This window comes from Halictus rubicundus, chromosome 3 (genome assembly GCF_050948215.1).
Source record: "Halictus rubicundus isolate RS-2024b chromosome 3, iyHalRubi1_principal, whole genome shotgun sequence".
Lineage (NCBI taxonomy): Eukaryota > Metazoa > Arthropoda > Insecta > Hymenoptera > Halictidae > Halictus > Halictus rubicundus.
Genome location: NC_135151.1, coordinates 8,828,512 through 8,842,362, shown reverse-complemented (window position 1 = coordinate 8,842,362; position 13,851 = coordinate 8,828,512). Strand labels below are relative to the sequence as shown.

At 40.3% G+C, this 13,851-nt stretch overlaps 1 protein-coding gene across 1 annotated transcript in view; it reads right to left on the bottom strand.

The window, feature by feature from the left end:
• Nucleotides 1-13,851, bottom strand: part of Nachralpha6 (nicotinic acetylcholine receptor alpha6) — a 471,989-nt gene that overhangs the window by 135,135 nt on the left and 323,003 nt on the right. Inside the window, exon 9 of the mRNA XM_076785216.1 lies at nucleotides 554-640. Within this exon, the coding sequence (XP_076641331.1) occupies nucleotides 554-640 (87 nt within the window). The remainder of the gene's footprint in view (nucleotides 1-553; nucleotides 641-13,851) is intronic.

Below are 13,851 nucleotides of genomic sequence, written 5' to 3'. Positions count from 1 at the left end.
GTTTTACCGCAAACCGAAGAGAGGACGTTCTGCCGATCGTCGGTCGCGAAACCATTGGAACGAAGATTCTCGGGTCAAGCAGGTCTCACCCGTCGCCTATTAAGTCGAAGAATAAAATCGTATCTCGGTGGAAAATGGCCGTGTAATGGTCGGCCCCGGAGCGAGCGAGGGAGAGTGGTTCGGCTCCGTCGAAGCCGAAAAATAGCTTACCGACGGCCGTCCGACGATAGATTGTCCTTTTCTAGCGGCGTCGGCCCTGTAAAGTGGATTTCGCCGTCTCCCGGCCCGTCGAAAATAACAAAATTGTCCCGGAAGCCTGAACGACCTTCGAGGTTCTTACCGTCCCGCATGATTTCTCTTCGAACACGCGCTTTCGACCCTTCCGCCAGCCGTTTTGCAGGTCGGAAAGGGGGATGCTTAAACGACAGGCACAAACACTTGGTGTACGGTATAATATATAGAAATATTTACACAGACATCGAAAAGAACAGGTAGAACACAGGCTTGCCAAAGCCGGATGCTTAATTATCATTGGTGTGGTTGTCATAGGTACCTATTAGAGGGACAGCGTCCGAGGTCGTCGGCATGCTTTCTGCCACGAGGTTCAGGAAAACTGTCAGCGACAGCAGAATGGTCACCCCTGCGATAGTCGGAAAGAAAATATGCACGTATCAGGATCAGTATTCCACCGTTCGGTCTTGTTTCTCGTAGCCGATCCGGGACCACGAGCTACGCAACATTGATCAGCCCGTGCTCGGACTTCGGTGACACGACGGGTACACAGACACACGTACAGCTACGTTCGCTTCAAGTGCATTCGCGATATTTTTTGGTGGAGAGAAAATCGTGGACGTGAACGATACTTTGGGATAAGGGACGCTCGTGTGTATGGAACTCCTCCAAAAGGAACTCGTGGTGGCTACAGAGTCTGCGGGTGGTGTTCATGTTGCAATCCACTAAGAGGTGTACTCAGATTGATGTTTCGTTGGTGCCTGGAGCTCGCGGGTGAACAGGAAAGTTGATATTTTTCTGCAGACTATATGCGAGAACTCGTGTGGCAGGCAGGTATTGACAATTGTCGGTCACCTGTCACTACGTTCTCTCAATTTGAACTTCAAAGCTGACTGGAATATGGGTCACTGGATGAATGCGAGTGCAGAGTGAGATTTATGTTCTCTTAACATATGTATATATGCAGGGTGAGTCAGTAATAACTATCTAAAATAACTCGGTATCTATTGGTTGCATAAGAAAAAAACTCTCGAATGAATTATGTAGCATTTTAAAGGACGCGCATCGAACGAGTAGAATTTGATTTTTATATATATATCATTTTTTCTAAGACATCAAGGTGATTTTGAGTTTTATCAAAGGTTCCTTCAAGGTCACCTCAAGGTCAACGTACTATGTGTTGCTGAATTCGTCCATTTACCGGCACAATGACAACGTGGTATTAAAACAAGGTGCATTGACTTCGAGAAAACTCAAGGTCACCTTGATATCTCCGAAACAATGAGATATACAAAAATCAAATTCTACTCATTCGATGCGTCCCTTAAAATGCTATGTAATTCATTAAAAAGTTTTTTGATACAACCAATACATAGCGGTTCTTACTGACTCACCCAGTATATATTGTGCAAGTATTTACAGTAATCTGGCGAGTTTATGTACACATACAAAATGTTGGAGCACGATAGAATTTTATTGTTTCTGATAAGAGACTGTTAGGACTTTTATGTACTCTGGTTTGTCATATCAACTATCCTTTTCCTTTAGCTTCGATTGTACGTCATGTCAATCGCAGGATCGAGAATGTTGTCTTTTCGATATGATTTTCAGTAGAGTGTTCGATGTCTAATCATCATAAAATGACTGGTCCATATTTCGAGTTAGAATCGCCCATTTTTACGAGCGATCTTTTATTATGTAGTTCGAAAGCTTGACATCACCTTATGGTACGCTGATTTTATCGCGTACATTTCAGGCGGACGTGTCGTAAGACAAGATGGCCGCTTAACATGAACCCACAACACTATTGTAACGGTTCGACCGAAGATGAATTTTCTTTGCGAATCAACTATTATGTGTTGTCTGCGTGGAAACATTTAGAAGGATCGATGCCATTGTTCTAGTCGTTGTAATAGGTTCTTTCACAAACTCATCAATTGCAGCTTGGCAGTATTTATTCGAAGAATAATAATACGAAAAAAATAGTGTTATTGAGTTTCACCGAGTTACTGAGTGCAAACAACGTAGCATATGTAAGATTTAGAGAACGCAAACATGATTTCTTTTATAACAAACAACGGAGAATATTAATCTTTTTATTCTTTCTTATAAAATAAGAAAGATGATTGCGCTTTAGCAAACGCAACAATGGTGTCTCTGGTGTATGATTTCTAATAAAATATTGAACTTTAAGAATGCCGCATTTATATCGTATGAAAAACAAGAAAAACATGAAGGATCATCTTTTTCTAAAAATATTCCGAACGCGAGCTGTTGGCGTACGCTGTTACGTCGGTCATAAAACACGCAAACCGTTTTCCTTTTTCATTTTCCTGTGTGTTTATAATTTACGAGGAAAACACGGGCTAGTAATAACGCGAACAGACTGTGTACTTTAGAATTAAATCGACCCATTGAGCCACGAGATGGGATCCAGCGTTCCGAAATTGTTCGACACCTTCTCAATGTATAATCAGTGTCCAATTTTTTCTTCGCAAGTCAAACACACCTGTTATTGTTAGCAAATACAGTATCGATCTGACAAATATTGAGCTATTCGATTTGTGCGGGGGTTTACAATCCGACAACTCCATTGAAACGGGAAACACGTCTGAGGAGTCGGAACATTTCAATTGTTGGTGTAGTTAGTATGTTAATCATGAAATACTGTTTTTGAAAAATGTGTAAATATTTGGACAGAATAATAACGTACGTACCTAATACCGAATTATTAGGAAACTGACATTCGTATGAACAATTAAATCAGCTATTTCCAGTGCCGTTGAATTAAAATTCTATTCTTTTATAACCAATATTTAAGCAATCAAAGTAAATGTAGACGTATGAAACAAATGGAAATTTTCTTCCCACTTCTACGAATTCTTCAAGCAGAGACCGAATAATTTGTTTATCCCAGAGGTATGCAACGGCAATTCGGATAATGAATGTTCCACTGTATTTCCTACCGTTTTGACGATAAAATAACTTTCGCAGGCGAATACGCCGTCGAAAAGAAGTTCACGGGGCAATCATGCGAATAAACGAAAACCAGAGGACCGGTTCTTGGCGGACATTTTCGCGGCACAATGGGCTTGCGTTGAACGCGCGGAACTGCTATCAAATTTCCCAATTGGCGTAATTATTAGATTAAAGCCCAGCAAGGACGAATTACCGGCGGCAAGTCGAGAAAGCTGTGACTGGAACCCGTCACGTTTCGCGGAACGCGTCATTAGCAAAACCGTACGTAATTCGTTCAACGGGAACCTCCATTCTACTCCACGTGACAGTCTCTGCTAGATCAAAGGCAAATATTTTCCGCCATTAGCCACTATTTTTGCACGAGCCCCCGGCCCCGGTGACTGATAAACGAGTCGCTTAACGCCGACAAAGAAGCTGGCCGACGAATGGAGCTCTTTAATCACTGTTACCAGTGCGACGTTACTATACCACGGGTCAAAGAAATGTTCGACTTGGCTGGAGTCGGGATTTTCGCAACGCTGTAACCTTCTCTCGTCTCGTTTCGTTACTGTAACCTTAAGATCTTCGTTAATAATGTAGGGGAGAATAGGATAGTCACTTATTATTATTACAAAGTGACACGCCTTAAGTTTCTAACTTTTCTTGTTCACGTCTCATTGGGTTATACTTTACCTCAGGAAACCAGGTATTTTTAACTTTTTTTTACGTAATCCTGTAGATTTTGGCGAGAAAATGCCGAAAGTCTAAGTTTTAATGTTAGGAATTCACTGGTTGAAAAGTTATGCTTATTTAAAGATTAAGAGTCTAAGCGTTTTTGACAGGTGAGGGCGTCGCCATGTTGATATGTACTTAGCGTCGCGTGTCGTCCAACGAGCGGAGCCGCTAGGTGGCAGCACAGGCACGCGATGGTGTCGATAACGTAGATTTGCAAGCGTAGTCAATATGGTGGCGCCCCTACCGGTCAAAAACTTTTGAACTGCTGATCTCCTAGAATTGAAACTTAGATTTTCGACATTTTCTCGCCAAAATCTACTGGATTACATAAGAAAAGTTAAAAATTTCTAGTTTCCTGAAGTAAAGTTTCGCCTCTAATTGTACCGTTCGCCGCGTTTTAGGTTTATGCTGTCCAACATAAGCGTCGAAGATTGGTTGATTTTTCTTTGTTGTTATTGCTATGAGGTCTGAATTCCATGTTATTTGTAACCGTATATGAAAGGAACGTTATACTATAGACAAATAACCATAAAAGCTAAGGTTCTTTTTCATTTCAGGTATTCTTTGATAGGGTGATTGTAGTAACACTTATTCCATCTTATTGCTATCATAATCATAAAAGTACACAGATGATAAGGCAGATAGAACGGTTTGAAGCTTTTCTTTACTTCGGGTTAAACATCATTTTCTATGGAACGGTAACGTATAGAAAATGAAAGTAATTTTTGCGAATTATCTTAAACAGTTTCAGCTGACTTGTTAATACCGGAACTGAAAACTATTTTACGTGGAATGGAAATTGTAGGAAAGCAAGATTGTCATCCAAGGATGCCTGGTGACATTTGTAATATTTAACCCTTTTTATGTTGACCCCGTTAATTGCACTCGTTACTTTCTTTCTTACTTGTCATTTCGACTGTCCTAGGGACCTTCTCCTAGTGCCAATTCTGTTTTCACGTATCATCCAATTTGTATGGTCTCGCGTTAATCTTGCAGAATGCTTCTGTACACGTAAATTTCAGTTTGTGCTTAATTCAGCTCCTCCTCTCTTTTTTCCCAGCAGTCACTTCTATTACATACTCACACACACACACGCTCACACGAGATAACTGTCCTCGTAATTCTCTTTTTATTGTCAATTCCCTTCATCGTTGATTTCGTGTGTGTTCTATTCTGTGCTATATAGACCTACAATTTTCTTATATTTACGATATTTTCGTCAGATCCAAATTATAATTTCTGGTCAATAAACACCATCAACGACAGAGTAAATATTTTCTTTCTTCAGGGTACAGCTAAGTCAGGCCCAAATTATAATTCATAGTCATAGTAATATTGAAAGATGCTGGTCTAAATTCAGTCACTTTCATCCCTATAATGATCGAAATGCTCGTTCGGAAAAAGTGTTTCATCAACGAACAAACACGAACGTGCATTATAAAACCCTATAGACTAACCAGATCGCGTGTATTATCCAAGAATTTACACGGAGGAGGATAAACAGTAATTGCCTGTTCACGTTCAACAAATATTGCGCCTATCGTGCAAACACGTGCACAGAGGAAACTGCATATAGTAGATTTGCATAATTTCCGTGAAGGAGAACTTTGGAGACGGATTAACACGTTCCGGTTATAGAGTTTTGAACGGGTGGACATTCCGACCGCGTCTCTTAGTTTCCGGGGTCTTCAAGTATTAAGCGAGTAATACCTACGAGGTATTAAGTTCCTGCGAACCTCTGAGTTCGCTTTAAGACAGTTGTAAGTTCGTCATTCCGCGTTGCCTCGTCGCGGCCTCGTTAACTCCGAAAAAGCAACAGGCACGAATACGCAAATTACGTAAAAAGTACGAACATGAAACTTGTGTCTACATACTTAGCCTACTGTTAAGGGTAATTACACATTTCTTCGTTGGAAAATTAATTCATAACCTCATAAAATTGCATTTCTCATTGACGTGGTTCCAGCAGAACCGCTCGCCTGAACATTTCGATTTCTTCAATTTTCTTTTGTCTTCGAAAAATCGTGGAAAGTGGAACAAATTTTTGGCATGATTCTAGTTCCAGCTATACATGTGTTGAAAAGGCCAAATTTTGGTTCGATAGGTTCAGTAGTTTTTGAAATATGTCAACCAGGAATGTACTTTTCTCATTTTATGAAGAGCCAATTTCATTATGCTGTACTGTAGTTATTTTGTGCTGTAATTATTTTTGAACGAAAAAATTTTAATTGCCCTTAACAGTAGGATAAGTATTTAGAAACAAGTTTCACGTTCGTAGTTTCTACGGAAATGTTTGTAAAACAATTTGCAAGAGAGCGTAAAAAAAGATACCGATCACAGTAGAAGACCCCTTTATGTAAGCGGCACTGGCAACAAGAACCAAAGTCAGAATTGTCGTAAATCATAACGAAGATCATATACAGATCATAAATTCCCAAGATTTCCACGGAATTGATTTCGTATCGATTAATTACGCACGCATTGCCGCGCGTGTCCGTCAGCCCGCGGCTATAGAAGCTTGCTCAACGAACACTCGAAACTAATTGTAAGGAACTAATTGCCGGGCATACCGAACCTCTCCGAACCCCGTTCATCCCGCTCGTCGGCCAACAACTCTGAATGTTATTGGCGGTTTGCCGCCTGCATCGGATGCAGCTTGTCGCGGTTTGCTTGCCGAGATCTCATCGGGAACGTGACCTCGAACTCTTATCCGGTCCCGCGTCGAAAACAGACTTTAAACGAATTAAAGTTGCGAGTGCGGGGCGACCAGAGGTTTCGTGTCAACCGAATCATCGAAGCCTGCACACCTGTTCGATCGAACGGGCGCGGAATTATTTGCTCGGTTTTCACCAGATCGAAATGGAAATCGTATGGGATCCGATATCGCGCGAAACTTTCGCAGTGAAACAAGATGTCGCGTGTTCAACTAAATCCGGTGGCCCTTACCCTCGCGTCACGGTTTAAACGATCCCAGTTTGAAACTATCTATCCTCACGGAGTCCTGAGGTTGTCCCTAGACCGCGAATTTAATGCGCACATTGCGAAAATGTGCGCGCCAACTGTACACAACAGTCTGGATTTCAGAGACTGGTTAAACTTCACTTTGTCAACCCAGAAATTTTTTACTTTTTACTATATAATTCTGTACATCCTGACGAGAAAATGTCAAAAATGGAAGTTTTAAGACGAGGAACTCACTGGTTCAAAAGTTATCATTAGAATATTTAAAGCGATAGCTAAAAATCAGATATTTTATAAATTGTACCCCAACAGGATTTCTTAATTTTGATGGACTATCTTTTAAAAAGAAGTTTATGAATTCAGAGATATTTTATTTCTACGCAAATCCATGGAAGAGTTGAATCGTTGAATTAATTGCAGTTGTTGTAGTCGTAAGCATAATTATTTCGGGGCACATGATACTGTAAAATGATCCAATTGTCCAGTTATGGGTATATTAACGCCAGCATTCTACATTTATAGTAATCTACATTTATAAGCGGCGGGTTATTGTGGCTGAAAATTATCCAATTAGAATAATGCTATGTCAAATTGCTTGATTTCTAGTTCGCTGACTCAGTCATGATTATTTTCGTCAAATTGTAAAATAAAAACATCTCAGAAACGCGGATGTACATTTGTTAGGAAAGAATACGGAGCACGAAATACTTTGGATACGTTTAATATCAGAACCAGAGAGTCCATGCACAAACAATGCATATCTGACGGGAACTTTCACAGCAGTTTTCGCATTTAATGTAAACTAGCCTGGGCTAATGTTATTAATGACTCGGACGGTTGCAGGCTCGTGGCATCGGCACTATTGTGTCCCTAATTCGACGTATTAATCTATCTTCGGGCATTTCGTAGTTTCATGTAATACAAATTGCGTGTAATTGCTTCTGTCACGAAGATTAACGAAGGGCTTGTTTATTTTCAAGCGTGGCCGTTCGAGTGCCAGGGACTAGCCCCGATTGTTCCAAAGACATTTTTTCGAGAAACAATGGCAGCAACAACGTACGGCATAGAATGAATATAGTTACGACCGATCGAATAAAAAGGCAATTATTTGCGCACCTAATATATTAGGGGTACCCATAAGTAATCAATTATTTACGAAGAATTTGTTTTGCCTTTGGTTCTGTACCGATCGTTGAAGAGGAAACACGCATTCTTTTACAGTTTTCGGTAAAGCAGCCTGTGGTCAAAATATTCTAAAAAGTATAATTTTTTTTACAACCCTGTAATAAAATCGCGGCGTCCATACCTTCAGAGGATCATATTCGTCATTGTATACTTTTTCATTTTCATGCGGGATTTAATGCAACGGTAACAACAAAGAAAATTTGCGATGTTTATGAAGATGTATTGAAGGCCAACAAGTGTCAACGTTGGTTCAGAAGGTTTGCTGCTGGTGATTATGATCTCTCTGACAGGCCTCGAAGTGGACGACCAGTTGAATTTGATAATGACACCCTAAAATCTCGAGTGGAAGCTGATCCAAAATTAAGTATACAAGAATTATCGGGAAGCCTTGGGTCCACAATGGTCAACTATACAAAGGCATCTATACGAAATGGGAAAAGCATATAGGTAAGGAATATGGGTACCGCATCAATTATCCGAGACCAACAAGAATATTCGTCGATCAATTTGCACTTTATTGCTATCCAGATTTCGTAGAGATCCATTTCTTAGCAGAATCCTTACCGGAGATGAAAAATGGATTCTTTATGATCGCATAAAGCGTTCCAAGCAATGGCTTTCTGCAAATCAAACCGCAATATCAACCCCTAAACCTAGCTTATCACTTAGAAAGGTGTTACTGTGCATTTGGTGGGACCGTCGTGTCATAATTCACTTTGAATTCGTTGAAACCTCGAGAAACAGTTACTGTTGAGTTGTATTGTCAGCAATTACAACGGCTGTATTCAGAACTATTGAAAAAGAAGGCATCTTTAGTCCACAGAAAAGGTGTAATACTTCAAATTGACAATGCCCGGCCCCATACAGCGAAACTCACTCAGGAAAAAAATCAAAGAATTGCAATGGGAAGTTTTACCGCACCCCGCGTACTCACCGGATATAGCTCCCTCTGACTATCATCTTTTCAGATCTCTGGAGCATTCTTTAAGAAATAAAACATTCACTTCTGTAGAAGATGTAAGGAGGCACCTTGAGTCATACTTTGCTTCACGAACCCTGGATTTCTATAAGAGGGGGATCGAAAATTTGCAGGAAAGATGGCAAACTGTCCTTGATAATGATGGAGAATATATAATAAATTAAGAAATAAAACCTTGAATTTACTACAAAGTTTGTTTCAGATTTAAAAATAATTGATCACTTATGGGTCCTCCTAATATATTAGTGCAACGGGTTAATTGATGCCGAATTGATTTCGCGGAAGTTGAGGCGGTGCCGCCGTGGAAATCTCGGGTATTTATGGTTTTAATTCTGACTCCGGTTGCCGTCGCAGTAACCGGCATTCACTTAAATTCCGCGAGTGTTTTATCCTGCGTATCACGCTCGAATACGGCGAATTTCCGCGTAAATATGTCGCCGGGATAGATGCGTAGCTGGTGAACGAGAGCGGACGTAACGAACTGTCGCGAAACTAACAAACGCGCGGCGCGAGTATCAAATAAAACGAATCTCCGGCGTGTTACGCAATTTCACAGGTATTCGAGAGAGTTACGATATTAGTTCCGAAACCTGCTTGAACATCTCGCCGTTTACGGCTCATTCTTCCCTCCGCCGCGGGGTAAGATAATACTTCAAACGACATTTAAACGGCGACGCGTCGGTTGTTATCGCGGATTGCGAAAATGAACATACGGGGATTCTCGCTATCCAAGATTCATGTAGAAGTCTCGGCTGTGGTTATAGAATTGTAACCTCTGCGTCAATTCGATAACAGGCACACGCGGATTGTACGCAAACGTGACGAAATGTAAACTAATTTGGCAGCGGACCTGTACAGTGTGAATTATAGAATATCCTAGCAACCGTTTTCTCTAAAATCAAGGCAGACGTCTACTTGACTTTCCTTTTAATATTGGTCTAGATCGCGAAGATCGCGAAGAGGCATCCATGTTCAATTCATTGTTCCATATATTTATCTCTACAGACGTATGAGGTGCATAAATTGATTCGTAGCCCTTTCGTCGCGAATTTATTGATTATTTACAATCAACTAAAATAGGTTATACTTTAAAATAAAATCTTCATCACTTTCTACGTGTCTAGTGCATTTTACAAGTAATTTGCGAACCTTCAATATGGTGGTTGAAAGGTTGTTGAATTCTATACTATTTTGATTCGTTCCCAGTATTGATTTAATATTGTCTTATTGTATGTATTAGTACGAATTACATTGTATTCTTTTTCAAAACGTTAAATTCATTCAGTGATTGAAAAATGTTCCAGCACAATCCATAAAATTTGTTATTACGGGGCAGCAGAATTGCATACTGTTTTGATTCATCTTAGTGTATGGATTAGTACAAGCTACATTGAATTTTTTTCAAAACGTTAAATTCGTTCAATCATTTGGATATTTTGTAGGACAATCTCTCCGTCATTATACTGACGCTACCACGTTAGAATCGATCTCCGAGAAGGTATCAGACATTCCTTCTTCATTCCTTCGCTCAGATTACCCAGAGAAAAAAAAATGTAATCCTCGACTTGCTGCGATCACTTGATCTGTCCGCGTATACGCTCGCGAAAAATCTTTGATCTTCGATATCAATATGTACGAGAGATTGCGCCTGTTTGGAAGAGGATCTCGCGAGGATATGTCAACAGCAGTTCCATCAACAACCCCATAAATGCATCCGAGTAAAGTATTTCGCTTCAAAGGTGGCTGTGTCACAAGCGCGATAGAATATGCTCGGCTGCAATAAAGGAAGCAGGAAAAATAAAAGAATCCGGTTCGCTCTTCCCAGTTTTATCGAGGGGGTGTCCCCACCCTCCAAGGTAAGAATTTGCACTGAAAGACGTGCAACCCTCTATCGAGAACCAGGGAGGAGGCATCCTTGCGATAGGTTATTTCGTATCTTATTTGACAGTTTCGAGCAGGCCGGAGTTAACCGGATGGGGCTCTACAGAAAGACCACTTCATTCTGCCGACCTAAGTCCATTAGGATCCTCCGGTCGGGCTAACATGAAAAGCCTGGTTCGTTGATGTCTTACGCCCGACACGGAGAGGCGGTTGATAACGTCAACGAACGAACCATTCACGATCTTATCAGGGGATCCACCTTGTTCGACATGCTGGATCAACGGTATTCAAATTGGGAGTGTCTGCGGCGAATGGAGATCAGGCGGGTTGAGATGACCGAACACTTGGAATTACCATTTTGTTACCGTTATTATCGATATTACCAAATTCAATTTTATTACCGATTTTATTTATCACCACCGGTGTTGTTGTGCACGAAACAAGAATTAAGTAAGAGACTGATTAAACTTCATCTTGGCAACCCAGAAATTTTTAAATTTTACGATATAATTCTGTACATATTGACGAGAAACTGCCAAGAATCGAAGTTTTAAGGCGAGGATTTCACTGGTTCGAAAGTTATGCGTGTTTAAGGTGGAGAAATTTTAAGCGTTTTTGACAGGTAGGCGCCGCCATGTTGGTGTGTGCTCGGCATTGCGCGTCGTTGACCCTCTCCACCCCCAACGATTGTATTATCTCTTTGAGATGACAGCTTGTCCCGGAACCATGTGTAATCGCTTAACTTTAACACACATAACTTTTGAACCAGTGAATTCCTCGCCCTAAAACTTAGATTTTTCGTATTTTCTCGTCAAGATGTACAGGATTATATAGTAAAAAGTTAAAAATTTCTGGCTTGCCAAGGCGAAGTTAAACCAAGAGACTCATCACGAACTCATAAATTCATATATACAATGACTCACGAAGATTGAAAAAGACTAAAACTGTTTAACACATCTCGCAGCTCTGAACCAAAAGCACGCTCACGGAAACACAAAAATCAAGCCCTCGTATTTCAACGTTGAGTCGCAAGACTCGCAATGCAGATTTCGAATAGTCCTAAACATGTGTGGAACCGAAATACAATTCTATTTTGTTGTTGCCGATTCATAAACTGCCATCATCGTTCAAGAAACTCTAATCGCAGCAACGGTAAAACAAATCGCAGTGCAAGGGGTTAATTTCTAAATTCGCACAAACAGTCGCGTGAGCTATCAAGGACACCGGACGTGATAAACCGGAAATCTGGGCCCGTGTAGGACAGGAAATCGGAAGGAACCGGCCTGTGAAAATCGTGTCAAGGTGACAGATTCGATATAGGACGGCGCAGCGGTGCAAGACGAGGCCGCTCCCGTATGTGTACGTTCACGGTCCAAACCCTTTGTCATGGTAATGTTCAATCAAACACACTTTTCATGAAGAGTACAGCGCCGCTTTGCGGCCTTAACGCGTGGCGCTGCTTGTGCGTTCCCTCCGTATTTATCCGGTTAATGAAATTCGCGACGCCCGCCACCTCGGAATTTACAACGGCATAATATTATGGAAATTTCATTCATAGACGTCGCAATAATGCCCCGTCTAAAGAGCTACATTTTTACCCATAATAATAAGCTCTCAACCACGGTGAAAATTGTTCCCCGGAGGATGGCGGAGCTCCTCGGACCGGGAAGATCCGGTCGCCGCCTCGCGGTTTTTTCTTCTCTACGGTGACACAAATACGTCCAACAATTAATGAATAATAAAAGTGCCGCTTATACGAAATAGATGGAATTAATTAAAAAATTTTCATGTCATGGAACAGGTTAAAACTAGGTCTTTTCGAAAGCTAATACTTGATTGAGAAAGACACAGACTTATATCTGATTTCATTTGTTAAATAAACAATTAGGTCCAATAATCATGTTCAAGTCTTTTAAAGTAATATGGATCAGTTAGCCTTCTTCGCGTTTCTAAGCGAATATTTGCGTGTTGTTAGACTGCGGATCTTTGTGACACGTAAAATTTTTTGTAAATTTACTGTACGACACAGGAGTTCAATAATGTGTTTCTTCGATTAATAATTTGGCTTAACTTCACCTTTTTTTTTAATTATACCTACTCTTTGAGATCCCGTATATGATTCTGTATATTTTAATTACTGGTCGACGACAGCTTATCCCGAAATAAAATGTAATCGCTCAACTTTAAACACGCATAATTTTTGAACCAGTGAGTTCCTCGCCTTGAAACTTCGATTTTTGGTATATTCTTGTCAATGTGTACAGGATTTTATACTACAAAGTTAAAAATTTCTGGGTTGCCAAGGCGAAGTTTAACCAATAATTTTAATAAAGCGACAATGATTCAGAGTCTTTACATGTTTGTAATTCACTTACTTATTTTTCAAACAAATGTGGTCCACACATTTATAATAAATGTAAGTACAATACATAAATAAATTATTTGTTGTTCGCTGTTTTGAAACAGAGAAGTAATATAGTATCTACAACATTATTTTCAACAGTGACTTCTGTCTTTTTGCTTCTCTATAATTTCAATTCAATAATTCATATTACAGCTTCGATGAAATTAACTGCAAAGGTGAAAATCATCTACAATTCGTTGACTTGGTCACTGAATAGAACTTCGCATACACTGATTGACGTACAACTTATAATTCCACATTGCTCGAAGTGTTTAATGCCACGTGCCAGGTGCAGCAGAATTCTTAGAATTTGATTACATCCGTCGAAGTCGGAGCAAAGAATACTGATCTACAGAGTCTGCAGTAGGTTTCACAGAAACTTCGAAGACCTTTAATCTCTTTTGCTCCTCTAACGCAAGAAAGTTTCAGCTGACATTAAACTGGAAAGAAAGGTGCCGGGCGAGGAACGGACTCTGCTGGTGATTAATTGCGGAACAGAGACAACAGCATTTTAAGA